This window comes from Phascolarctos cinereus, unplaced genomic scaffold, assembly GCF_003287225.1.
Source record: "Phascolarctos cinereus isolate Bilbo 61053 unplaced genomic scaffold, phaCin_HiC Scaffold_9;HRSCAF=440, whole genome shotgun sequence".
Lineage (NCBI taxonomy): Eukaryota > Metazoa > Chordata > Mammalia > Diprotodontia > Phascolarctidae > Phascolarctos > Phascolarctos cinereus.
In genome coordinates this window covers 264982677-265010105 of record NW_027556402.1, presented here as the reverse complement: position 1 = coordinate 265010105, position 27429 = coordinate 264982677, and the positions used below count along the sequence as shown (strand labels likewise).

General features: G+C 56.9%; 2 protein-coding genes across 6 annotated transcripts; both read right to left on the bottom strand.

The window, feature by feature from the left end:
• Positions 1–2244: 2244 nt before the first annotated feature.
• On the bottom strand, positions 2245–9876 carry CEND1 (cell cycle exit and neuronal differentiation 1). The gene is made up of 2 exons (XM_020979373.2): positions 8932–9876; positions 2245–5511 (listed from the first exon to the last, which is right to left on the bottom strand). Exon 2 carries the CDS (start codon positions 5398–5400, stop codon positions 4993–4995), a length of 408 nt encoding a protein of 135 aa, XP_020835032.1. The 5' UTR covers positions 5401–5511; positions 8932–9876; the 3' UTR covers positions 2245–4992.
• Positions 9877–9980: 104 nt separating this feature from the next.
• Positions 9981–26810, bottom strand: SLC25A22 (solute carrier family 25 member 22). Of its 5 annotated transcripts, XR_002322841.2 has the most exons (13): positions 20894–23034; positions 19564–19616; positions 18895–18993; positions 18403–18528; positions 17898–17953; positions 16014–16104; positions 15121–15239; positions 14706–14880; positions 14456–14610; positions 14296–14371; positions 14044–14183; positions 10550–10647; positions 9981–10155 (listed from the first exon to the last, which is right to left on the bottom strand). XR_002322841.2 is itself a non-coding variant. In XM_020979370.2 (12 exons), the coding sequence occupies exons 3-12, from the start codon at positions 18912–18914 to the stop codon at positions 10725–10727; spliced, it is 1092 nt and encodes a 363-aa protein (XP_020835029.1). In that variant the 5' UTR covers positions 18915–18993; positions 19564–19616; positions 26696–26809; the 3' UTR covers positions 10693–10724. The 5 variants fall into 5 exon arrangements, 4 of the variants coding, with proteins under 4 accessions (XP_078004860.1, XP_020835029.1, XP_020835028.1 ...); XM_020979370.2 differs by lacking the exons at positions 9981–10155; positions 10550–10647; positions 20894–23034 and adding exons at positions 10693–10858; positions 26696–26809; XM_020979369.2 differs by lacking the exons at positions 9981–10155; positions 10550–10647 and adding an exon at positions 10693–10858 and having other exon boundaries at positions 20894–23037.
• Positions 26811–27429: the final 619 nt, after the last annotated feature.

Genomic DNA, 27429 nt, shown 5'->3' with positions numbered 1-27429 from the left:
CCAGGAAAACCCCAAATGGGGTCAGGAAGAAGAGTGAGACATGAGTGAATAACCAAAAATGAAGGAGCTAGAGGTGACAAGAATGATATCCTATGGGGGCAACTAGATGTCACAGCAAGCAGAGCTTAGGCATTGGAGTCAGGAGGACCTGAGTTCACATATGACCTCAGACACATAACACTTACTAGCTGTGTGACCCTGGGCAAGTCACTTAACCCCAATTGTCCCACCAAAAACAAAACAAAAACAAGAACGACACCCTACAGGCTGCCAGAGCGATGAGTGGAGCTCAGGACAGGGCCTGGCTGCAGGAGCAGATCTGGAAGCCATCTGTGCTGAGCTGAGGGTCTGAAAAGAACAAATATGGGCATTAATGGGACTGTGAGGGGAGAGAAAAAGGACAATGTCAAGCCAAAGACACTCCCCCCACCCTGCCCCCCAGCAGTCCAGAGAGAAATCCTGCAGGCGGTTTCAGAGGGGTGACTGGGGCCACGTGTGCCCTGAGGCGTGAGGGAGGAGAGTTTCAGGAAGAAATGAGTCAAGGGACAGCTCATGTAGGGAAAAGAACTGGCTGGTGGTGGGATTGCAGAAGGCCTGGCTTCACATCTCACCTCCCACTCTGTCCCCTTCAAGCCTGAGTGATTCTGGACAAGTATCGGAGCCTCCCAGTGTCCCAGCTGACTCAGGTTCTAAGGGCCAGAACTTCAGCGACAGGGGAAGTTCTTGATCCAGGGCATGTTAGACATGAAATCATAGGTCCTGTGGGTGGGTGGGGACCAAGACTGAAAAAGGGATTTGCCCTTGGGGGTGGTGAGGTCCCAGAGAAATCAGGGAAGATGGAGACTGAACAGCAGTTCATAGGCGGTGGGCTGGGGCAGGGGGTGGGGGTGGGGATCAACCATCAGCGACCTTCTGGTGAGTGAACAGTCTCATGGAGGGGGGAGGCTAGCATATTGCAGGAGGCTCGGTAGGACAGGTGCCACTGAGGTGGAGCCAGAGAAAGACAGGGGACTTTTAGGAGATGGAAAGTCCTTCCTGACAAACGAATCAGTCATGAGAGAACTGCCTGGAGAGGCAGCTTCCAAGTATAAGGAGGTGATGGGTCCTCCAGGAAGTGCCCCAGCCTGGCCAGGTACAGCTGGGGGGGGGGCATATTTCAGAAGGTTATTGGCTCAGTGCATAGAGTCAGAGAAGACCTGCCTTCAGACCCCACCTACCTTGGCTCTAACTGGGCTTCAAAGGCTTTTTGACTTACTAGCTGTGTAAATCCATTGACCTCTCTTTTAGCCTCAGTTTTCTTGTCTGTAAAATGGGTATAATAGCACTGACCGCACAGGCCTGTTGTGCAGATCAAATGAGATTATGGAGGCAAAGCCATTTAGAAAGCACCAGACCACTATTCACTATTATTGTTGTGAGTGTGAGCTGGGAAGCAGCAGCAGCAGCAGTGGATAGAGTCAGAGGAGGGCTGATTGAGGTAAACCCTGGAGATCAGAAGGAGGTAGGGACAGACGTGATTGCTGGCTTCACATGTTTGAGGTGATGGATGGGAGCTGGACCAGACATGTTCCCATGACCCTCGGAGGGCAGACTCAGGAGTAGTGAAGCTACAAAGAAGCCAATGACTTCTACATTTCCTAAAAGTGGCCTGGGCTGCTCTGGAAGGTGGTGAGCTTCCCATCACTGGGAGGTCTTCAAGCACAACGTGGAGGCTCACTGTCTCTGTGAAACCTTCCCAGATTGCCTCTGCTGCCAGGGCATTGCCTTCACAGTCCCTGGCATTTATTTTGCACCAACCTATATGTGTATTCGTTGTCTGATACATTCGCTCCCTCCTCCCTCCCAGAGGAAGGCAGCTCCTGGAAGGCAGGGTCAGTTTCTCTTTGCCTAGCACAAAGCAGGCCTTTATCAGGGCTTTGGGACTGAGTGGTTGAGGGATCCATCAGGTTTATTTTCAAACGTGTAAGACCTGCACTGTTTAAGCCCCTCAGGTCCCCTCCTGGCCCAAGAGCCTCTGGCTGAGTGAAACTGGAGCAGGGGGGTAGAGACCTCCCCTGGGAGAAGACAGGGTAGGAAGGAAGAGGGGGGCACTCCCTCTCCAGCAACCCCTCCAATCCTTTTCAGGCCTGCGCGTTCCAGCCCCCTCCTAGGCACCAGGTGAGGCCCCCACCTGTCCCAGGGAGGAAAGGACAGACGGCGGCGGCAGGCTGGCCTGCAGGCCGGACAGATCTGAGGAGGCCCGAGTTAGACAATATAGAGTGTTTATTTTGGACAAAGTCGCTCTTGGCTGCCCGAGCTGGAGTCGCTCCCGCCCCCGGAGGTGGGAGAAGCCCCTGCCCTGAGTCCCCGGAGTCCGCCCTCCCAACACCGTCCGGACACGCGGCACTCGACCACAAGCACACATGCACTCACGCAGCTCACACTCACCGCGGGGCTGAAGCTAACACTAGATTTCGCTGGGGGGTGGGAGGCAGCAGGAGGGATGGGAGGAGCCTGGCCGGAGCGGGAGGGGCAGGGGCAGGGAGAAGCAGCAGGTCTAGGCTACCTTAGATTTCAATCTAGTATTTCTAGTCTATCGGCATTATTGCATGTATACGCTTGTTCAGAGTCAAAGTAAAGAGACTCCGTGGGGAAGCGGGGCAGGGCTATCTCTTCTAATAGGAGCTGCCACAGCCCCCAGGGGGCCGCAATAGCTGGGAGGGGGAAGGGGCGGGGGGGGATATGGCCGAGGTGGGAGGGGCCGGAGCTTGGAGGCCGCCCTCCTCCCTTACAGGCGCTGTCCGAGGTACACGTGCCCTAGCCCCCTCGGAACTGGTGTCTTCAGCGCGGTCCTTGTGGTGATCCCCACACAAGGGGCAGGCCAGCTCTCAGAGCTCTCAGTTCAGTGCGGGGGAGGGGTGTGGGGGGCAGACCTTCGGCCAGCTGACTGGGGACGGGGTTGGCGGAACCTGACAGGTCCTCGCCTCCTGGCCCCGCCCCCAGTCTGGTTGCTCCCCAACAGCCAAGACCTGCTTTTCACCGCGCCCCGCCCCAGCCCACGTACGCACACACATTTTGTTCCTGGGGTGGCGGTGGGGGCTCTCTGCAGGCTCTGGAAGCAGGACACCACAAGAATGGGAGGGAGCAGAGGGGAAGGGAAGCTATGGCGGGCCAGCCCCATCCAAGGGATGAGCTGAGAAGGAAAATGGGAGGCTGAGGCTGAGGCTGAGACGGCCCTACCCCCCCTCCCCGAAAACCACCTCTTTCCCTCCCTCTCCTTCTCTCCCAACTCTTCCCCCTTCTCCCCCTTCCTTCCTTCCTCTACTCGTCCTCATCCTCTGCTTCTATGTTCCCTTTGCCTCTGCTCTGGAGACTGAGGGCAGCCTTCTCGACTTCCTCTACTTTAGCCAGTCGAGACTACTTGTTCAGTCTCTGTTGTCTCCAGCATCCACCTGAATGCTGACTGCCCACCCACCACCTCTGGCTGACCATCTCCCCCAACTTTGCCCTTGGTTTCTCAGTTTCCTGCTTGGTCTACTTAACTCCCCCCCACCCACCACAGCTCTATCTGTCAATTTCTCCTGGCTTTCTCTCTAGCCTCCCTTACCAATTCTATCAGTCCTTCTCATTTGGCACCTAGAGAGAAGTCCCTGGAATAAAGGTGGGATATGGAGATCCTGGCATGGCAGTGTCAGGAGGCTCTGGTCAGAGGTGTAGAGGGCAAGGACTTCCAGAGCTGGCCACAAAGTGGCCCCTGACAGCTGCTCCCCACACACCTGGACTCCAGAGCTTTTTCTGCCACAGCCCTTTGCCTGAGGATGGGGGTGGGGGAGGGGGAAGGTCCAGAGAGGGTGGTGGGATGGGGCTGGAGTGGGACAAGGTTAGGGCTCCCCAAGCTCTGGACATTGGGTGAGATAAAGAGGCATCTCCAATGTGTGAAGACTCCAGGCCACGGATGTGGCTATTACAGTGTCAACAGGAAAGGACAGCACGAAAGCATGTGCGTGCGTGCGCATGCACATGCGCACACACACACACACACACACACACACAGAGGCATAAGCACAGGCACACAGACACATGGACCTAGAAGCTCGGTTGTACACACAACACTCTGGGCAGGCCAGCTGTCACCCCTCCCCCATCCCAACACACTACAGGGACCGAAAGCCTTCCGGCCCCTCTAGACCCTCATGGCCTGGGAGTAGAAGACTAGCTTCCTACCCACCGCACTTCCTGCCTGTGGTCCCAACGGGGCTGTGACCTCTGCCACCCACCACCAGGACCAGTACCTCTTCAATCATCACACCTGGCTGGGGGACAGATCACAGCATAGCTAGTCACGATCCGATGGCCTTCTTGACAGAGGTGAGCAGTCCCATCTCTCACAGGGCTCTGGACCCAGATGCCAGGGAACCAGAGACTCTGCCCTGCCTCCAGCACCCACAAGGCCCTGGGTTCAGTCCTGGAACTAGCCAGAATTCCCTTCCTACTTCCACAAGGGAGCCAGGTAGGCAGCCAAGGGGCTGCCCCACAGGCACCATTAGGAGGGGATCTGACTCAGTCTTTCTGTTTGCACCTGTTAGGTACTGGGGACAAGGAGAGGACAGATCTGATTGGAGGATATGAGGAGGGAAAGTTAGGGGGTAGCAGAGAAAATGAATATTTGGGGAGCTTGGACCTTGGGGTCAGAGGAGGCCTGTGGGGCATGGGGGGGGGGAAGCCAGGAGGAGGGGCTTCGAGGAACAGAAGTATCTCCTGGAACAACTTCCTCTTTACCCGCCTCAGCAGGGGACTCCGCCAGCTGCCAGGCGGCCTGCCTGCCTGCCTAGCGAGCCAGCCATTCATCCATCGGTCTGTCTATATGTCTATAGATGTATAGATATATAATATGAATATATATTACATATAGTTACAAGAGAGATTCTCCCCCAGGCATGCACTGATTTCCAAAGGAGCTGCACGGGGGTCTGCTCTGTGCCCCATGTGCCCCTATTCCCCACAGTGGCAGGGCTATTTTTTCCGAGCCAAGAAAGCCAGCCCCAGAACCACTGCCAGGGCAGCCACGGCCACCCCGCCGGCCACGATCAGCGGCTTCAGGTTCTCAAAGGCGCCAGGGCCTCCGGCTGGTGCAGGCGCTCCCTCTTCCTCAGCGCCATCCCCTGGGCCCTTCGGCTCTGAGCCAGCAGCAGGACTGGGAGCTGCAGGAGCTCCTGGATCGGGCTTCAGGCCACTGTGGCTGTTGAGCAGAGCTGGGTCGGCAGATGCCTGGGCCTTCTTGGGGGGCGCCGGAGGTGTGGACGGCTGCTCTCTCTTCTCTGGAGCCTCCTTCTTCTCAGCCTTGGCTGAGGGGGTGGCAGAAGCTGGCGAGGACTTGGATTCAGACTTGGGGCCGCTGGCAGGCCTCCCCTTGGCCTCCATGTTGGGCTGGGCTAGCTTGGGCCAGGCCTCACTGTGGGCGGTCTGCAGGGGCAGGGCTGGAGGAAGGCAGATGTGGCTCAGTCACGAGGGTCCCTGGGCATGGCACAGAACCTGGAGAGGAGGCAGAGAGTCAGTGAATTGGAGGCTGGGCACTTGTGGGAATCCTGACCTGCGTCTCCATATGTGGTGCCCAGCCTGGGAGCCAGGTCTCCTCCCTGCCTTAATGGTCAGGTCTATGGCACTTTCTGGGTTTTTGCTTCCCTCACAGAGAATCGACCAGGTGGGAGAAGGACAATGTCTTCTTGGAGCAGCTGGGAGCCCCTGCTGGGGCCCGGGGCCCCTTCCCTCCGAGGCGGACTCCTTTACACATGGGGGCTGGCACACTGCCCTCACCCACGCCCGCTCTTAACTTCTCTCCTGCCCAGGGAGAATCTGTGTCCCCAGATGTTCTAGGTGTTCCCTTGGGCCCCTTCTAGTTAGGGTACTCTGTGGTCCTAAGCACTTAGAGAGGCTCCCCACACTCCTACCTCTGAGTCAGCCAGATTTATGGGAAGACCTAGGTCCTGCCCTCAGGAGCATACACTCTTCAGTCATGGAACAGAGCAGTGCCAGGGCTTGGCTGGGGCCCATGCCACCCAGGCTGCAGGAGCTCAGAGGATAACAAAGGTGACAGAAACAAATGTGCCCATCACAGGATGGACAGGAAGGAGGACACTCTGAATGGGAGTACCACATGACAGAAAGCTCTGAGGTGGGAATGTCAGGTGTGTTTGGGGGACCAGGAGAAGAACAGAGGCAGGAAGAGATGACATGTGTGTGCACACATGGGTGCATATGGGGAGGACACGGGATGTGTGTGTACAGGTGTGTGTGTGTGTGTGTGTGTGTGTGTGCATGTGTGTGTGCGGGGAGGACATGGGATGTGCATGTACAGGTGTGGGGGGAGGACATGGGATGTGTGTGTACAGATGGGTACATGTGGAAAGGACATAGGATATGTGTGTACAGGGGTGTGTATGTGTGTGTAGGACACAGGATGTGTGTGTACAGGCATGTGGGTGTGTGCAGGGAGGATATGGGATGTGTGTGTGTGTGTGTGTGTGTGTGTGTGTGTGTGTGTGTGTGTGTGTAGGACCCTGGGATGCATGTGTGTGTGTGCACAGAGAGGAAATGGGATGTATGTGTACGTGTGTGTGTGTAGGACCCATTATGGGTGTGTACAGGTGTGTGTGTATGTGTGTGAGACCCTGGGGTGTGTGTACAGATGAATACATGCAGGGAGGACACAGGATGTGTGTGTATAGGTGCATGTGGGGAGGACCTGGGATGTGGGTGTGTGTACGTGGGGAGGACACAGGATGTGTGTGTGCAGATGGGTGGTGCAGGGAGGACGTGGGGCTAGAAAAGGAGGTGGGATTCCTCACAACATGAAGGGGTCCCACAGTTACAAGTTAAGGAGCATGTTCCAGAATCAGACCCAGCACTTCTGCAGCTCTGTCTCCTCTGGGTCCCTTGCACAGCGCCACCCTACCAAGAGATCTTTATTGAATGAACTGAGCCCTCAAAACACCCAACAAAGCAGGCACAACATGCTATTATTCCATTTTGCAGATGTAATAGCTGAGACCCAGCTCACTTCAGTGACTCTCCCCAAGGCAGTTCAGTTTCCCCTGGATTTACAGACTTTAAGCTTTGGGAAGTGCTTTGTTCTGTCCTCGGCTCAAGGGAGATGCTACAGGGCTCCTGGGGCGTCCTTAAGCTCAGGCCAAATAGTGCTCTGGGCCCTGCAAGCCTGCAGAGACTTCTGGGATGGAGCTTGGAGGCCTGGGGCATTAATGAGAGGTCCTCCCTTGAACTTCCCTGTGCCTCCTGGCATTGAACCCACTGTGACCATCCAGTGCTTTCCTCATACCAACCCTGATGGGCATCACGCTATTAGCCCCACTTTGCAGATGAGGAAACTGGGGTGGCTTGCTTAGGACCACTCAGTTAGCTCCTGTCTTTCCTTGTGCCTGTTTCTGTGGGCACAGTGTGCTCAGGGCAGGGCACTTCTCCTCCCAGGGCTGCTCCAGCTCCAGCTCTGAGGGCCTCCATGTCCCTGTCCCTCACCCATACAATCAGAGACACTCACACACACAGACACACAGAGCACCTGCTTCGGCTTCTCCTCCCTCTCAGTGACTCTTCTGAGGGCTCCCGTTGGGCCTTGGGCCTGTCTCCAGGGTAGCTACCACCACCGGGTGAGCAGCACCCCCTCCCCAGCTCCTCCCTGTGGGCCCTCCCCTCCCAGTTTGATGCCATGGAGACCAAGCCCCTGCAGGGGGAATGGGCATGGAGGCAGCCTCAGGGATTGAGTGGGTTGTGAGGGTGGTCCTAGGATCTGGGAGGCAATGCAGGAGCCGTCATGTGACCTGAGATCTGGGCAGGACCACTGGGCTTAGGAAGACACCGAGAAAGTCTCCGTATCTGGGAGGAAACTGGAGCCGGGTGCAGGGGCTGAGACAACCTGGGATTGGGTCAGCCTCCTGTGAGAAAGCTTTGCCTCGAAGGGTGACCTCACCACCAAGAGCTCTCCAAACTGCGGCTGGCTGAAATCAGCCTGCTGGGCTGCACGCTGAGCCCAGGACGGATCTCCAAGGCTCTCCTGCTTCTGTGCTGGAAAAACTTAGGTACCTAGCCTCCTCTCCTAAGCTCAGGGGACAGAGGGCTGCTGCCTGCATCCCATCTTCCAGGCCTGGTAGAAGCCACGCCTTTGCCCTACAGAGCCTTCTGAAGGTCACCTTGAAAGTCAAAGCTCAGGCTTTTCCCTCCTCCCCCATTACTTGGAGAAGGGGGAGGGCCCTGAGCCTCTCCCCTTCCTCTGGGCCGTTCTGGAACCAGGGGTGGATGGACCCTGGAGGGCCTCTCCCTCTCGCCCCTGCACCCTCAGCTCTGCTCTGCACAGAAGCTGGGAAGGATCCTGGTGCTAAGGTTTCTATCCCAGGGGAGAAGAGCCTTGTCAGAAACTCCAGTCGAAGAAAAAGAGGAGGAGCAGGAAGGGGAGACCAAGAATACCCCTTCCCTTCACTTGAGGCTATTTTAAACCTCAGAATGATGCCGTTTAAATACAAAGTACCCCGCCTCCCCCTCCCCTAGAAGGTCCGCCCCCCTCCCCAGCCGTAAGAGCCCTCTCAGGTTTTATTCTTCATTCCTGTCCCCTTTTCCTGCTCTAGCTACTGCTGCGCTATGCAGACACAGCCAGCTGCCACTGAGGAGGGGTCACGAGGTCCAGCTGCCCCAGCCTGCTGCCTGAGAAGGAAGGAGGACCCTAGCCCCCAGCACCTTCCCTCTCCTTTTCTAATCCCATTGACCTTCAAGCAGGTGGTGCAGCACTGAGCCCCCAAGAAGAGGAAACCCTTCCTTTGACCCACAAGCCCCGGAGCTCTCTCCCTGCCCACCATCCCTGTATCCCAGGTTCCAGATATCCATCCCCACTTCCTTTCATCCTCACCAGGCAGGAACAAAAAGTCAGATGAGGAATGAGGTGCTTACCAAGAATCGTCCCGGAGTCAGACCGGGCCAGGCTGGTTCTCCCCCACCTCCCTGGTTGCTACCGGTCTGCACAGAGACAGGAGGGACAGGAGGAGAAGGAGGAAGATAAGGAGGAGGAGGAGGAGGAGGAGGAGGAGAAGGAAGAAAAGGAGGAGGAAGAGAAGGATGGGGGTGGGGAGGAAAAAAAAGAACTTGGGAGTTTCCCACAATGCACCACTCCAGGCTGCACTAAGCTGAGGACCAGGGACAGGAGAGGCTGGGTGTGGGCTGGGCCTTTGGTCCAATGGGAGGCTAGGGGTGGGCCTTCTACTTCCCTACCCTCTAGGCAAAGACAGCTCCACCCACTCCAGCAGCCCTGGTGAACTCCGGGACTTCCTCAGCGCAGGTAGCCAGCCTGACCTCACCCTAGCTCCAAACCAGGCCCAGTCCAAGCTTATTCCAGCCCAAGGCTCATCAAATGAGTTTTCTATCTGTCTGTCTATCTATACACAGATATGGTGGAATATACATATAGATGTATGCCTATGTATATATTCTAAAATGTATATATAAAACTATATGTGTATATACACATATATATGACTCCAGTCCATCTGCAAGCCAAACTCAATGATAGCTTCCTCCTCAAAAAGGTGGAGAGCCTGACAAAGGGGGAACCCTCATCTGAAAGATTCTCAGTTCAGGGGAGGCAGGGCTGGGCCATAGCGGTCAGAAGGATTAAGAAAGCCATGGAAGTGAAGGCCAGGCCTGCTACTGACCTGGGGCCTGGGGCAGGAGAGCTCCAAAGCAGGGGCGTTGAGCTAGAGAAGGGGCTCCAGTGCCAGGCAGCCAATAGCCCCGGGCTCTTAGAAGTGCACTGTGGGAAAGAAGAGGCCCCAAGAAGAGAGAGAGGTCACTGCTCCCAAAGAAAGCAGAGCTGGCCAAGCCAGAGCAAAGATGGCCGAGGGAATGGACAGCCAAGATAAGGAAGGAGAGAGGAAGAGGGCCCTGAGCTGCCCTGCATGAATTCAGATTCAGGCTCTGAAAAAAATGGGCAGAGACATAGTGGCTGAGCTTTGGCCAGGGGTATTTGAAAGAGCATGAAAAATGGGAAATGAACCCCAAAACTAGAAAAGGGGAAACAATATACTGATTTTGGGGAGGAAGAGACCAGAGTCTTCAAATGACAGGTGAGTGAGCTTGACTTTGAGTCCCGGGAAAATTACAGAATAGATCAGGAAAGGGCTGGTTAGTGAATAACGAGGAAAGAAAGAAGAAAAGAAGGGAGGGAGAGAAGAAGAAAACATGTGTATTAGAAGTGCCTACTATGTGTCAGGTGTCGTACTAAGCACTTCACAAATGCTAGGAGGTCGGGGCCCTTATTATCCCCATTTTACAGTGGGGGAAACTAAGGCAGAGAGAGGTTTAAGTGACCTGCCCAGCATCACAATGGCTAGTAAGCGTCTGAGGCTGAATTTGAACTCAGGTCTTTCTGACTCCAGGCCCAGCGCTTGCAGTTATTCCCAAGACCAAGCAAGGTTTCGTTGGACCCAGACATCCTGGACCTATCTCATTTCCTTTTTAACGGGGTTCTCAATTTTGTAGATGGGGGAGTTGCATAGGTACACTTTCCATTTACCTTAGCAAAGTGTTGGATAAAATATCTCATGTCATGTTTTCATGTGCCAAGCTGGACAGATGTGACCTAGACACTGGGACCATCGGATGCATTCGGACCTGGTGGAATGTTCAGAGCAACGAGAGGGAGGGTCACTGACGATTTATGCCAAATGTGATCATCTCAACACACACAGTTATGATTTCTTTAACCGCAGTAAGAGCTGCTGGTCTCCAACGAATTGGAGAAAGACGTTGGTCAATGGAAGGATGTTGCTGACGACAGGAATCGGGGGACACAGTTTCCAATGGAAGCTTCCTGAGTGGAATCCTGGAATAACACACAACTCAATAGAAACGTGTCATATCCTGTCTTTGGGTTCAAGGAACCAACCTCCTGGGTGGAAGGGAGGCTTGGCTCGGCTGGATGGCTGTTCTGAGAAACACCAGCTTTGGGGAGGGGCAGATTGAGAAGGAGATGGCTCTGCTGACCTCTGCCCAGGTCAGGGCAGACCACACTAGGTGTGCCGGGTCGGCTCCTGGGCACTCTCAGGAGGATGCTGGTAGGCTGGAAACCACGTGGGCCAAGGTGACCAGGACGGGAAAGGGGCGTTTAGGGGGAGGTGCTCAGCTTGCAGAAGACTCGAGGACCTGATAATTGGCTGCCCTAAGGAGGAGGGTAATTAGCCTGTTCCTGTCTGGCCTCAGAGCATAGAAGGAGGACAGGGGAGGGAGAGGGAGACCAAGGTTCAGACAAACTGAGGCTAAAAGTCAGCGAACACTTCCAAACTCTACAAGGGGCTGCCTGGCGGTGGGGTGGGGTCCCCAAAGAGCAGCTGGAAGACCACTTGTCCTGCGGGCTACAGGATCCTTTACTGGCCTGGTTCGGGCTAGAGGAGATTCTGGGATTCTTGGCCCCTGACTTGCCCCTCACATGTTTTTCTCTCTGGTTTTCAGTCTGTGAAACAGAAAAACCCCTGTCCTCTAAGGCTGGGGTGGGTTGCTGATCCCAAGCCCTCCTGGATTTGTTAGGAGAAGGCAGTCTTCATTGCCTTAGGGTTCACCCTAGTTAGGGAGGTTCACAGGTAGGAATAATCCTGAATACTCAGAATGAATGGCATAGCACCCTCTGGTCTCCCCGCTCAAGCTCCTCCAACCATCCATGTCTGTCTGGTTTGGCTGGACCTGCCCAAGGGTGAGATCTGCTTGGTGACAAGGTGCCTGGAGGGGACCAGTCACAAGAATCCCAGGGCCTATTAGCCTTTTGGGGGTGGGGGTGGAGGAGGGAGGGCAGGTCCATGGACCCTTGCCTCCTTGCTCTATCTCCACCAAAGCAGACCCCCAGGGCAACCAGGCACAGATTCTGACCACAGGGACATCTGGAGAGGCTGGTGGAAGGAGGCTCGGATTACTATCCCATTTTATAGATGGGGAAGCTGAAGCCCAGAAAGAAGCTTTCCTGAGGTCCCATGGCCGCTAAGTGGCAGAGGGGGACCCTGCTCCTGCTCCCCCAGCCAGTGATCGATGCTTCCCAGAGGCCTTTGCAGCATTGGCCACGCCTGAATGGGATGCTGGCTCTTTGGCCCATTGCTGACCCCAAGCCAGAGCTCGGGACTAGAGGAATCTACTTAGAATATTTATTTCTTTATTCTCTTACATGACAAGACACAAAAATTACAACTTTTTAAAACTCTTGTTCAGAAGGAAAAAAAATAGACTTCTGTAAGCAGCAGCTTTGCAAAGTACAGGTTTGTCCAAGATTTGATTCTACAACCAATGGGCAGAGGGGTGAGAGCTGTCCGAGGCCCAGCTACTTTCTTAGTGCCCTAATTGGCAACAGTGCCCCCTGGCAGTTAGCCTCAGGAGCAGCCTCCTGGGCACTGGGGTGGGTAGGGGCCTAAATTAGTGTTACTGAGGTTCATCCCCCAGCTCTTACCAAGTGGCCAGGGACAGGCACAGCACCCTCACACCAGGTGGTCACCAAACATTCACACTTTTTTTGGGGGGGAGGGGCTACCTAAGCTAGTTGGATTAGTTCTGGGTGGAAAGAGAGCTGCCCCACAGATTCTGGAGTCTACCTAGTCAGGGCCCCACAATGTGATTCCCCAAGGAGCCCCCATACCCTTTGCTGGGAGAACCAGGTAAACAGACCTTCCTAAGGGGCGGCCAGTTGGGATGGGGCTGTTGGCTAGGGAAGGGGAGGGATACTACGAGGTCAGGTGGTCCCAGGCCCTGGCAGGAATCCAGAAGGAACAAGGAATAAGGGGGCAGGGCTGAGCATGGCCCTTCTTTAAGGTCCCCTAACCCAACTCCGTTGGGATACAGTCATCGCCCCACGATTCAGCTCAAGGCTGGGGGAGGGGAGGCATCCTATCAGGTCCCTGAAGGCCCTTCTCTGGGTTCTTAGCCACTTCGGGATCCTGTGGCATTTCTCCCCTTCTCCGATGCGCACACACACACATACACACACACACAAAACTAGAGTCAGACACAAGAACATACCAACACTGCACATAACTCCACACAGAAACAATCCTGGAGCCCCTCCCCTCAATCATTTTTGGGCCCTGCCCCTCTCAGGGCCTCAAGGAGGCCAGGGGAGGACTCTGCCCGATCTTGAAGCCATTGAGTCCTCGAACCTCAAAAGTCACCCCTCCCCTCTAGGATGCCAGGGGTGCCTCCTCACTCTCACAGGAAGAGCTGGAGAGGGCAGGGTGGGAATAGGCCACACCCAGTCAGAAACCTCCAGAAGAGGCCCTAAAGATCTCTCCAGAGGAAGAAAGGAAGGAGGGGGGAGGAGCTTGGCCATCCAAAGCCTGGCTCCTGTTTAGGGGTCCCTGGGGACTGGAAAGCCAGGAGCCTCAGAGCAGCAGAATACCTAAGAGACCCTGATAGGTGGGGGAGAAGCCAAGACATCCCCATTCCCCAAGGGCAGCAAACTGACTAGAGGCAAGGGGAAGGACGGACATACAGACCAGTGGAGGCTGGTAGGGATGGTGCCCCTTGCCCCCAGGCGACGCTGCTCCCTCTCAGGGCTCCGGTATGTTAATAAATAGCTTTGTGCCTGGTCCTCTCCACAGAGGTAGGACTGAGGAGGGGTTCCCATGCCCTGGGACCCTGCCAGATAGGGCCTGGGGCAGTAACCAGTGGGGGTCCCCTCAGCCTGAGGCCAGCTCAGAGAGGGGGAGGAGAAGAAGAGCCACAAGGTCTCTGGGGCCCCCTCTCCAGCCCAAGTTGGGGCAGGGGACTAAGGAATGTAACGGTCTCTATTTCTGCATAAATAAAAAAAATTGATCCCAGTCTCTGTAGGAGGGGGAGGGGTTGCACTATGGCTTCCTCCCACCCTTCCACATCGGCTGCCACCACGCCAAGGACACTCAGGAGCAATACCGCCCCCACACTGAGGTCTCCTTCCAGAGTTTCTGCCTGTAGCTCTAGGGTGGGGTCTCCCAGAGGGTGACAGAAGGGGGCTGGGGCCAGGCTGGGAGCTGGACGGGGTTCAGTCGTGGCGCTGACCTGGGAGTAGCCCCAGCAAGGCCTCACCGATGCCCACAAAGTAGACCACTTGGGCAATGCCGAAGAGTGGGGCGATCACCAGGGCCCGGCAGTAGGCGCCCTTGAGGAAGGCTGATGGGCCTTCATGCCTCAGAATCTTCCTGGGAGAAGGATAAGACTGTTAGGAGCCCTGTCTGGGGAGGACTTGATCCTGCCTTGTCCCCTCCCCGCAACAGCCCAGGCCCCCCACCCCCCACCCCCTACCCGTCTGACCTGGCACAGTCCAGGAAGCCTGAGTAAGTGTCCTCATTCACACCTCGCTGCAGAGACTGCAGGCGGGTCTTAACCACTGCTCAAGGAGAATATTAAAGTGAGTGAGGGGAGCCAGGTAGGTTGGGTACCCTTCTTCCCACCCCCCTAGAGAGACACTGACCATCACAGGGGTTGACAGCCACAGCAGCCGTGCTCCCTGCAACACAGCCTGCCAGGAAAGACACATAGAATGGCGACCTGGCTCCTGGCTCTGAATGGCCCAGCTGATTGAGGTTGGCGAAGAGAGGGAAGTAGACGATGGAGAAGGGCACATCCCTGGGGGGAGGAAGGGAGAAAGAGGACTGAGTCTGCAGGGGCAAGGAGCTCAGGGGCCCCAGACTAGGCTGGCCAGCCCCACTCTAGCCCCTTACCTGAGCAGTGTGGCGCCCAGTCCCTTATAGAGCCCTGCAATGCCCTTGCTTCTCAGCAGCTCCCGGGTCAGCTGGGTGGCTGTAGGGCGGGCAGGGGCAGCAGACCCCACCACAGACTGGGCCCCGCCCTGGGCTGAGAGGTGGGCCTGGGTCTCCAGCATCTTCTTCTGAGCCTCTGGGGAAGGGCAGGGGAGGACAGTGTTAAGAGGTTCCTTATCTCCTCCCCCTCAGACTGGGGTAGGGATGAAGAGCAGGGACTCCTAGGAGCTCAGGAGAGAACTAACCAGCTGCCCAGGCTTCCCGCCAGGTCCCCCAGGCCACAGTCCGCCTCAGGCCCAGCTTAGCAAATTCTCCAGCCAGGAGGTGGGCTCTCCTTTCCCAACCAAGCCCAGGTACCCAGGCTTGCCCCCTGTACCGAGGCGCCCTGCATCCTGGAGCTGGATCTTGAGCATCTCCATGGGGGTGGTGACGATCACTTGGCATGTGCCAGCCCCACAACCGGCCAACATCTCCTTCAGTAAGGTCAGCTTCTGCCTGGAGGACAGCAGGTACATGAGAGTCAGGTCCGGCCCAAGAGCGGGTGAAGGAGACAGGCTAGGCTCCACCTTACACTCGATACAATGGAACTTTCTGAACAAGGAGGTCTTTCCTCCCCCCTGCCCCCCCCAAGGTAGCATCTTTACTTCTTCATGAAGGGGGATGGGAAGCAATGACCAGGCTCCCTCCAAACACTTCCACTGAGGATGGGGCAGTAGAGGATAAGGGCTCACTTGTACCTCAGGTATCCCTCCCTGTAAGGGCCTAGAGTCAGGATGGCCATTCGAGTACATCTGGGCAAAGTCACCCATTCTACAGGTGAGGACACTGAGGTCTAGGGCCTTGACACAAACAGGCAGAGAGGCAGGATCAGAATCTAGACCCACTGACTCCAATTCCACAACTCTTTTCACTGCTTCTTAAGGAATGGCTGACCCTGCTTACTAGACCCTCCTTCCCAAGGGTGAGGCCTGAGTGGGCACCCAAAGGGATAGAGCAGTGCCCCTTCTCCGTCCTGTGCCTTGTGTATGGGTGGGTCTGGCCTTGTTTCTGCCTTAGCCCCAGGCTCCCTCCCCCTTTTAGAGCAGCAAACGTGGCCCGTGCCAGCGGTGGAAGCCGTGCATGTAGACTGAGGGCAGGCAGCGCCTCAGCAAGGATTCCTACCCTGGCCTCCCAGCCATGCTAAAGTGTGGGGGCAGGCAGCAGCTGCTGCCGACAGGCATGGGGAGCTCAGATCTGTGACCTGGGGGGCCCACCACACTTGCCACTCACCCATCCTTGGAAAGATGGTGGCGGAAGTAGTCATTGGCTGCCAGCTTAATGGCCTTCTCTGGCGTGACCAGGGTCAGATTTACAGCAGCACCTGAAGGAGGGGTAGACCAGACTGATGTCTGGCACAGGAAGAAGGGAAGGGGGAGGGCCCAAGGCCCGGCTCTTCTTTGGCTGTTGTACATTTCCCTTTCACTCAAATGCTAGGTGAGCAGGTGCTAAGCAGCAGAGGGGGAAGGGGCAGACAGTGGCCAGGCTACCCCTCAAGTCCTGGCCTTGGCTGGCACATGCCTCATTCATCCCCTGTTCCCCAGGGTGCCTGGTACTCGAATCTTCAAGTTCCTGAGGGCTCCTTGGAGTGGAGGGGGCGGGCATTTAACAGGATTCCCATGTTGGCATGTCAATAGCCCCATGTGGTCACTGTTCTTCTCAAGCCCCCTGGGAATGGGGGAGGCTATTTATGGAGCTGTTTGGAACAGTGGGGTCAGTGGAGGCAAAGGACAGTGAGCACGTGAGTCTATGGGGATTTGTGAACATGCATGACATTATGACATGTGGCCCAGGTATGACCCTGTGCATGACAATGTGGGCAGATGTTCACACCCCAGAGGAATTAGACATTCTGCCCTGGAGCACCTCTTCTCCACCACCAGCCCACTGGCTGTTGTCTCCTTCCCATCATGGAGTGAGCAGAGTCCTATTGCTCTAGCTGGCAAACTGAGGTTCTCTGGGGGCTGAGAGGGGCTTAGAACTTCACCCACCCACATCCCCACATTCACTCACCACCCCCACACATCCCACTCACACCCCCACATCCACACACACACACACACACACACACACACACACACACACACACACACACACACACACATACTGATTTTTCACAATGCCCAGGATGAGGGCCAGAGATGTTTCACGTTGACACCAATAAATCCACATTTCTCCAACAGCTGGGAGGTTCTCACCAATCCTCTTTGTAGCTCATAATCCCCATCAGCTGCCAGTAGCCCCCTCCCCCAGGGGAAGCTCCCCCAGGGCCTGCCAGGTCTCTGCCCCGCCCTGCCCTCCCTATGGCCTCAATGCCTCATGAAAGCAGCTCTAGCCAGAGCTGGCCCAAGACAGTCTGTGGGATGACAAGCTGATGGGGTGGAAGATACATCCCAGGGGCCGGTTTCACATCCAGAGGGCCTAAATAGCAGATTCCAGGTGCCAGGAATAGACTGGTGAGGGCAGGTGAGAAGCAAGTGTGAGAGTTCCAGGGATGGGAAGTGAGCTCCCTGTCACCAGCAACATCAAAACTGGGAGATCTGTGGTGGCCGATAGTGGCTGGTGAGGAGGGGAGGAGATATTCTGAGAGTTCCTCCAGACTGGGGTCGCATGACCTGGGGGGCCCTGATGGTGGGGGAGGGAGCAAGTCATGCATGGATCTCTGCCATGGTCCTAAGATGTGGCCTGGGGACATGGGGTGGGGCACACAGGGGCAGCAGGTACAGAAGAGTGGGTCTGGCCTCTGCCCCTTCCTCACACAGATATCCAGGGGCTACCACTCCCTAGTTCTCACCTTCAGCCCCTCTGGGGCTGGGGGGTGGGGGGGGTGGCAGAAGGCCTGCCTTGAAGTCAGCCACTTGTAGAGGGGGCAGGTTTCCATGCATTGAATGCTACCACAAAGCTGGATCTCTGACATGCCCAGAGGATGCCCTGGGAAGGGGGATGTTGGCCCTCCGGAGGCATCCCATCTTCCTGCCTCCTTGTTCCCTTGACAACTAGACAGGACCCCCAGGAGGGGCTGGGGCTGCCAGGCTTCCAAGGCTCAGGCAGGCAGAGGTGCTCTGTAGCACAAAGATCAGGAGAAAGGGCTGCCTATCCCAGGGACTTAGGCCTTACCTCTGTACATGCCAAAGTAGCCCTCAGAACGGATAGTCTTAATGAGACAGTCTGACCTGAGGAGGGGGAAGAGAAGGATGGCATCAGCTCTGGTTAGGCCTATCCCCACCAGCCTCCATGCCCCTTTCCATCAGCCAGAGCCTGGGACTCAGAGACCAGACCAGGCCATTCCAGGGAGCAACATGCCTGTTGGTGGTAGCAAGGACTTCTCTCTCACCTGCTGTCAAGCACCCAACGTACCCAGACAGGCACTGGGAGGGTTCCAACAACTTTGGCCTCTGCCCCACAGCTGGGTTCTCATCTCTGTGCTGGCCCCACATGGTGGTGCCAGAGGGTAAAGACACCTCCTGCCCCCAAACTGATATAGTTAGAAGCCCCCCTCCCCCTCCGACTAGCCTCTGCTCCACCAGGTGGGGGGGGGAAGGGAAGTCCTCAGCTAAAAAGTTCAAGTTGCTAGCCCTACTCCCCAGAAAGCCTTGTTCGCTGCACCCCTCTCCCCACTCACATGCTGGTGTAGATGCGCTGTCCATTCTGCTGGTTCTGTAGCCTTGTCTTAGCCAGGTCGATGGGGAATACACAAGTGACCCCAATGAGCCCTGCAATCCCTCCATTGATCAGTTTGGCTGGTAAACTGGGTAGGTGGAAGGCAGGTGCAGGTCAGCAGTGTGGCCCACCATTCTGCTCCCAGCAGTGGCGGGGGGGGGGGGGGGGGGGGGGGGGGGGAGAAAAGGAGCTGGGCCTCCAGCCCACAGAAGAAGCCAGCATCCTTGGCGCTGACAGAGGCAAGGAAGGAGAAGGCAAAAGGGGAAGGGAAATGGGGAAGGGGAAGGGAAATGGGGAAGGGGAAGGGAAATAGGGAAGAGGAAGGGAAATGGAAGGGGAAGACAAATAGGGAAATACAGAAGGGAAGGGGAGGGAGAGGAAGAGAAGGTGGGCAGAGGGCAGCAATCAGAGAAGGAAGAGGGCTAAGAAGGACCAAGGAGAGAGGCTCCCCTACCTGATCTGTTTATCAGCCATTTAATGCAGCCTCGTGCAGAGATGGAAAGAGGCAGATGGCGCAAACTTTCTGGCAGCTGCTGCCACCTTGACTTCTGTCCTGGGAGAAGGATGCAAAGGAGATGAGTTGACTTGCTAGCTGAGCCAGCTTCAGCGGGCATGTCTCCTGACTCCCCTAGAGTATATCACACCTGCTGGCCAAAGGCTCTGGGAGATGCCTAACAGAGGCTTTAGCACTTTGGGGGAGAGGCCCCCCAGAACCCCACCCAATCAGCCCCTCTCCTTCCACACCCGTAGGACTCCCATCTGCTCTTAAAGGGCCAGGCCAGTATCTTCTGTTTGACCATCCTCTGCTGCAGCATTTCTGTATCTTGCCTTAAAGGGCCAGTATCAACCTAAGAGGCAGAGCCTGCTTCTCTCTCTCTGCATCTCTCATCCTCCAGCCTTTGTGCTGCCCTGGCCGACTGGCTCTCCAGAAGGAGCTGAGAAGCAGGCTGGCTCGATCTCCCACCCAGCAGGAACTGGGTCGTTCCCTCCCTGACACAGAGGACACTGGAGGACCAAGATGGCCACTGCAAGGGTGGGTGGGTGGGGATCTGCTGATGTAGAGGAAAGAACTCTGGATGTGGAGTCAGAAGAACCTGGGTTCAAATCCAAGCCAGCTACTTACAAGCTGTGACCTTGGCCAAGTGGCTTAATCACCCTGGGCCTCCAGTTCCCCACCTGCAAAATGAGGTTGGATCAGATGATTCCTGGGACTCTCACCAGGCTGTAATTCTACCTACAATGGCTCAACCCCTTCCTCCAGGCTTTCCTCAGTCCCTCCCCGGGTGGGCTGCTCTGGTCCTCTGCTCCTGGAAAGGATGTATTAGGCTGTGGCTCGAAGAGTTCACAGGAAGTGTCTTAGAGGCTGACTGAGTCTGTAAGGGTCGAGGTGGAATGGGCAGGACAAGCTCTGACTGCTGGTTGGGGAAGAGGGCCTCTCTTTACACCTCCGGGATCTGAAGCTGCTCGGCTCCCTCCCCCAGGGGTCTGACCTCCCCCAACTCCCTGCAATCACCATCACCTCAGCCACTGTTTGGTCCAGTCGAGTCACGGGGACCTCACAGTCCCAGCCTCCAGCCCTGTGACCCGCCCAGGCTCCAGGGGTAGATAAACACACTGAACTGGCCCCTCTTCCAAACCCTTTCCCTCCCAGCCCTGTCCCCAAATGCATCCACTGCTGCCCAATCCCTTCCCACGCTCCCAGACAGCCCACTGCCATCTGCACACAGCACCTTCTGGGAAATGTCCCAAAGCCCTTTGAAAGCCTCACAATCGGGACAGGACAGTGGAAAAAAGCCCTGGACACCTGGCTCTACACCAAGTTTGTCCACGGGCTTCCAGCGTCACTTTGGGGAAGTCACCTTTCCTCTCTGGCCTCAGTTTCCCCCCCTTTGCGAAATGAGGGAAATTGGACCAAATGATGTGCCAGACCTTTTGTGCTTCTGACACTCGGACTCTTTTGGTTTGGAGAGAAGCAGATCTAGCTGCAGACATGGGGAATTGGGAAACAGACTGTCCCCCGTTCCTGGCCAGGTCTGTGGCCACCTGGCGCCCTGAGAAGGGTCAGGTATAGGCTCTGGGGAGAAATAGTGCATGGATCTCCCGAGTAGTCAGTACTAGAGGGGACCAAGAGGAGGGCGTCGACCTGGGGCCTTGTGGGGCCCCAGTGTGTCTGACTTCCCCTTGACACCAGTCGGCATCGGCATGCCTGCCTCCACCCCCCCCTTGTCTCTCCCTCCCGCACGGCACCTCTCTGCAGCCGGGGCACACAGCTGTCTTCTACCTTGCTTTCTGCTTTCTAGGGGACAGGTCTTGGCTGGGGCTGAACAAAGCTCCCCCCGCCCCCGCCCCATGGATCCTACCCTTTCCCCACTCCAGCTGTCTCTTCGCTCAGCACCCCGGGGCCCCACACTATCCCGAGGCCGCTCTTTGCCCGCTTTCTCCAGACCTCCTACCTGCCTTCCAAGCCCGGCTCCGGCTCCGGCTCCAGCTAGTGCTCCCGCCCAGCTAGACCAGAGATAAAGGCCGGCGGGTCCGGGGGAGGGACGGTCGTGGCGGCGCCCATTGGCTAGGGAGCCTGGGGGCGGGACGGCCCTGGGGAAGGGGCGGGGCACCACTTTCTCTTTCGGTTCTGCTGGGGAGGGGGGTGTAGTGAAGGAGGTCAGGGGCCAAGGATTTGGGTCATTCACTCCTAGGCCAATAGTGCCCCCACTCTTGCCCCCAAGGGCTGCTGGGCCCTCCCATCGGACACCCGGCTTCTAAGTCACTGCCTGGCTGGACCCTGACCCCGGCCGTGGGGGACAAGGCAGGGACACTGAGAGGCGGAGAACTGGACCAAAGGGCGACGGGGACCAGCCGGGCTAGGCCTTAGTTCGCTCCGCCTCGGATCGAGACCTGGGTTCAAATCCCCCTAGAACATCGACTGTGGGACCAGGTCGAAGTCACCTCACCTCTCCCTCCTGGAGAGCGAATTCCCAAGGCGTTAGCTCTGGAAATACCACTGAAGCGGGGGCTTTGGGAGCTAGGTGTCCGAACGGGGAGGGCTGGAGCTGGGTGAACTTTTCTTCATTCGACAAAATTCGTCGTGCCCAGTGGGCAAGGAAGGGCAAGTCTCTTCTGGCGCGGGGAAACAGACCCAGAGTCCTCCCCTCTGCTCCTCGTTTTACGGAAGGGGGAAACCGAGCACAGGGACCCGCTCGGGATTGGGAGCAAGCTCGGATGAGCACCCGGGGACCTCCCTACAGTTCTGCGGCTGCGCGGTTCCCTACATGTTCAGTGATAAGGAGAGCGCTGGCATTTATATAGGGTTAAGGTCTGCCAAGGGTTGTGCATGTCCTCTCTCGGACGAGCTCCTAAGTTTAAGCAGGACCAGGGCCGTCGCACTGGGGTGGGGGGAGGGGGGCAGGGAGGCTAGGCCATAGGGGCTACTTGGAGGACCGAGGCTCTTTGGGGCTGGAGGAGAGAAAACCAGGCCCGAGCAAGGGCCGCTCCAAGTATTGGAAGAGTCTTATTCGAAGAGCTAATGGGGAGGATGGGGCAGGGAGCAGACAGAGGCCCCAGCAGGGCTTCAGCCAAATACTTGGATGCCTGACTGGATGGCTGACTTGAGTGTGAGTGTGTGGTGTGTGGGGGGGGGTGCATGGATGGTGTGGCAGTGTATGGGGTGTGTGCATGTAGTGTGCATATGCATGATGTGGGGGTATATGGCATGTGTGTACATGTGTATGTAGTGTCTGAGTGTATGATGTGTGCATGGATGGTGGGGGGTGGGGAGGGTTGGGAAGTTATAGCATGGGCAGGCAATCATGTGGTAAAATGGATGGACCAATGTGTCCCTGGGGCCTCAGTTTCTCCAGGGGTCCTGAGCACCCCAACAGAGGTTCAGTTGCCTCCTGGAGAGCCAGGAAGGCTGCAGGCTCTTTCCTTCGAGGCTGCTGGTGGGAGAAAGTCTTTTCAAAGGGTCATTCATTGCTGCCAGGAGCCCAGAGCTGGGAGCTGAGCCTGCTGGCAGAGGCTGCCACCTGCCCAGGAGGGCAATGGGCTTCCTGCTCTTCCTGGCAAGCTTCCCAGCAGCCCAGGTACTTTCTGGGGCGTCCAGAGTCCAGAGGTCCCTCCCATTCTCCTGGGTGAAGGGAGCCTGGGTTCTCTGGCCCTTTCAGGTAGCTCTCAGGACAGCCGGGGATGGGGCTTGTCGAGGCTTTGGGCTGACACACTGTTCCCTGCTGCCTTCTCCCTCCTCTCCGAGTCCCATCTGTCTGTCCTTCAGGTGTAATGAGAGTGATATTTATACATGGCTTTTAGGCAACAAAAGTCATTCTTCTTGTGACAACCTGAACAAATGGGGGCAAAAAGTGGAATTCTTTCCATTTCACAAAAAAGGAAACTGAGGCTGAGAGGCCTCATCTTGTCCAGGTGCTGCGCTGTCTCCCCTAGGCCTTAATCCTTGCACAGTGACCACTCCCTCCTCAGTTTGGCCTGACTCAGGTTCTCCACCACCCTGTGAGGCTCAGAGGGCAGAGGGCAGGGGTCATTCGGAGCGCTCATTCCACGAGGGCACTTGGTCTGCTCCCTGCTTTGGTCCTATCTTATCTTGCATGGCGATAGTTACGCTCCCCCCTCCCCCCAGTTCCCACTGCTGCCCTCTCCCCCCGCATTAGACTGCAAACTCCTTCCTTCTGTGAGATCAAGGGAAGTGTCCACGGGGGCCAAGCACAGGGTGCCCCACCCAGCAGGTGCAATGTTGTCAGACTGAAGTAAGGAAACAGACCCAAAGACAGAGAGTGACCACGGCTGGAGCTGGCCTCAGACCTAGAAAAGGCCAGTGAACTTCATTCCACACTTCTCAAAAAGTCCTGGCCCCGGGAGGAGGGCTGATCTGGGGTTTGCTCCAGTTCCATGAGATGGGCACAAGTAGAGTATGAATACTTTTTGGCAAGGTGGCCCCTGGCAGAGTATCTGAAGCACTGGGCCTGGGGTCATGAAGACCTGAGTTCAGATGTGGCCCCAGATGCTTACTAGCTGTATGACCCTGGGTGAGTCACTTTGCCTCTGTTTGCCTCAGTTTCCTCATCTGTAGAGTGGGGATAATAGCAGCATCTACCTCTCAGGGTTGTTGTCAGCATCACATGAGATATTTGTTTTTAAAACAAGGCACTTAGCAAAGTGCCAGGCACACAGTAGGTACTATATAAATGCATAGCCCTTTGTCCTTGCCACTCTCTGGGCCTCAGCTTCCTCCTCAGCAAAGTGAGAGCAGTAGGCCAGACAGCCTCTGAGGTGCCCTCCACCACTCGCCAGGATGCTCCCATCCTCAGGCCACATCGTGGTGGACAGGACCCTGGCCAGATAAGCTGAGCCTGTACAAGCCCGTTCTGCCCAAGCGAAGCTGAGGCTCAGAAGGAGGGGAAGGCGCTTGTATAGGCTGGCACAAGAAGTAGGTAGCAGGGTCCGCATTTGTACTAGGGGCGACTGGTCCACAAACCTTAGGCTTGGAAGGGACATCAGAGGCTGTGTCGTCATCCCTGGGGCCTAGTGGAATAAAGGCCTGGGCTTGCTGCCCTCCCAAGAGGAGGCCAAGGACCCTCATCCTATTAGGAGCAAGGCTTTCCCCTCCCCACCCCACCTCTCTCCACTCCATCCCTCCAGTCTCTGCCCTTGGGTGGGGAAGGGGCTCATTTCTCTTCCACCAAACAGCTCTTCAGACACTTGATTCAGGCAGAGCTCTGCACTTGGAATCAAACTTGGCCTCAGACCCTTAGAAGCTAGGTGTCCCAGGGGCCAGAGAGCCCCCACTGGGCTGGGGAGCTTCTTGAGTTCAGATCCAGCCTCAGACATTTCCTAGCTGTGGGACCCTGGGCAAGTCACTTAACCCTGCTTGCCTCAGTTTCCTCATCTGTAAAATGAGCTAGAAAAGGAAATGGCCAATCACTCCAGTATCTTTGTCAAGAAAACCCCAAATGGGGCCATGGAGAGTCGGACAGGACTGAAAGGACTGAAGAACCACACTAGGAAGCTGTGTGACTCTGGCTGAGTCATCTGACCTGTCTAAGACTCTACTTCTACCTCTGGGGATGATAATAGCACCTCCTTCCAGCACTGGGGGGGGGGTCAAAGAAAGGAAGAACAGTGACTGGGCTGCTCCTCCCCATCTTTTCCAGGCTAACTACCCCCAGCTCTTCCCACCAAGCTTCCTAGGGCACAAGCACTCTCCAGTGTATCACTGGACTTCCTACAAGAGGGGACCAAGATCCTCCAGGCTGGAGCATGGTGGGAACATCGCCTCCCAACTACTAGGAATGGGTCCTGAGCACACATTACCCTCACTGCTGCAGGCACAGGAAGTGGAGGGTATGTGAGTGTGGGAATATGGGTATTGTACGTGTGGACATTATGTGAGCATGTATATGTATCTTGTGTGAGTGTCCATGTGTGTCCCCAGCTCTGTGTGTGTGAGGGGATATGTATGTGCGTGTGTCCATGTATTATGTGGCTCCATATATGTATGTTTGTATGTGAATGTGTGTGTTGGGTATGTGTATATATGTTTGTATGTGGGCATTGTGTGTGTGTGTGTGTATGCACTTGAGCGCATGTGTGTGCTCATGTGTTTATGAGCCCCCATGGCTTCATGGCTGTTCCTCAGACTGATCCAAGGAGCCTCAGTCTCATTTTCCGAGTTCTCCCTTCCCACATCCTCATCACCCTCTTTCCCTCTCCCTAGTCCAGACACTGATTAATAGAGAGGCCTAGGCTTTTTGGTTTTGTTTTGTTTTTGCTTAACTGACTGAGATCAGGGTGTGTAAATCTGGGGGGGGGGGGGCAGAGAGCACAGCATCAGCAGCCACGCTGGGCCCTGGACCCAGGGTGGACCTTAGGAGGGGAGGAGCAGAGGATAACCTTTATCCTCCCAGGACACTAAATGGTTGGGATGTTTGTCTCTTCAGAGTGGTCCAAACCCCCACTCCCTGCCTGGGGAGGCCTGAAGGGACTGGAAAAGGCAGACTTGCCAAGGCCAAAGCCTTCATTTTGGCCCTTCCAGGAAGGCCCACAGAAGACCAAGGACCCCAGCATCTGAGCAGGGCTGAGACTGGCCACCAGGAAGTTCTCTGGGGAGCTAAATCCAGAAGAAGGCAGGAGATGGAGAACAGGGGTCTCAGTTCTTAGGGGCTTGCTGTTGAGGTTGGGGGGGGACAAGGATGAGTGAGCAGAGCCAGGGGGTCTTAGGAATCTCCAAAAGGCTCTTCTTTGCTTTTCTTCCCAACCCCATCTTCCTTCAGAAATCACGATTCCTGAAACTGCTCCCCATTCTCCATCCCCCCCCCCCAGCTCCATCTGCCACAACCAGGGCCTAACCACACACAACCCTGCGCTGTTGTCATGGAAACATGCTGTCTGTCTGCTCTCAGCCCTGGTCCGGGAAATGGGAAATCTCTAAGCACTCTTACCCAGCTCCTGCCCTGTTATGGGCTGGGAGGGCCTTTCCTGCATCCTCCTCTTTCCACAGACTAGTAAACTGAGGCACAGGAAGAGAATTTCTCATAGAGAAGAAGCTAACCGGGCGGCAGCAGCAGGCCAGAGTCTCAGATAATGTCATTCCTCACCCCTATGCCTGCCCCTTCTCCCTGCATAGACACGGTTCTCCCTCTGGAGACACGATAGATGGCTAGGGCAGGATGCAATCTGAGCTGCACCACGCAGGAGGAGAGAGTCCCTAGCTTCGGCCCGCAGCACCAGAGCCAGAGCGGAACGAGAAGGCGCCCCCTTCCCCTCCTGGCTGAAGGGCTGAGGTCCGATGGGGAGAGACACGGGCTGAGCCGGGCCGAGACGAAGGTGCCCTCCGGCGCCAGGGTGGGGCAGGAGGCTCGAGCGAGCCCTCGGTGCGTGCGTGCCCGAGCCGAGGGGAATCCCTCCCGGCGGGGGGGCGCCCTTAGATCGGGCCCGCTTGGTAGGAACCCAGACCCAGGCCTGCCTCCCTCGTTCTTCCCTCATTCCCTCCCCACTCCCCTCCACGTGTGCCAGCCCGGCGGCTGGACTGAGGCGGGTCCCACGTCTGCCCGCCGATCTAGTGCAGTGCCCCCTCCCTAAGCAGGCCGCCCGGGACACGTGTGCGCGGGGCAGGCGAGCCGGGCACGCGCACGCGGCCCCGCGGATTACTGCGGGAGCATCAGGCGGGCGCGCCCTCCCCTCCTGCCCTCCGGCCGCAGCCCACACCCCTTTCTGGGGCCCCTCTCTGGCCCGGCCCAGGGCGCGGGACTCACCGGGCCGGAGCTCTCCCAGCTCAGGGTGGCGGTGGCTCCTGCCGCTGGCACCCGAGCTGCCCCGCCGCTCCGGTCTAGCCGCTGTGCCGCGTAGTGCCGGGCGGTGCGGTGTGGGGCCCGGCCCTCCCCTCCTGCTCCGCCCCCGGCCCCGCCCTGCTCCCCCGTGGGGACTTGGGGGCCACCCCCGGCCACCTCAGAGAGGGGCCCTCTACGGGGACCCGGGGCGTCCTGCCCTGGGGCCGGTCGGAGCAGCTTGAATGGGTCTATGTTGGGGGGCGGGGAGGATGGAGTATGTGTGGAAATCTAGCCGGGTGACGCGTGTGTGTTGAGCTCGAGGGTGGAGGGCGGATGGGCTCACAACCAGCTTTAAAGTCCACCTTCCACACCTCCCGGAAGGCCGGAGCTGCGCTAGGCAGGCCAGACAGGGGTCTGGGGACCACCTCAGGGCCAGCAGGGGCTCCAGGCTCCCCCTGGTGTCCAGTTGAGCTTAGTGCAGACCGGTGGAAGGGGCGAGGTTCTAGGAAGAGCCCAGCAGCAATTAACCTGGGTCAGAGATGACTGTTTCCTGAGGGCCCCCTAGGCCGCAGCAGGACCTCCAAGAGTTCTCCAGGGCAAGCGGGAGGCACTGCGGCCTGTCATTTCCTGAGACAGCCCGGACACACTGTCCTCTGAGCCCTCGTCAGCCCTGCAAGCCAAGTTAACCTGGATGCAGTTGCGGTCCTGCCCGGGGGCAA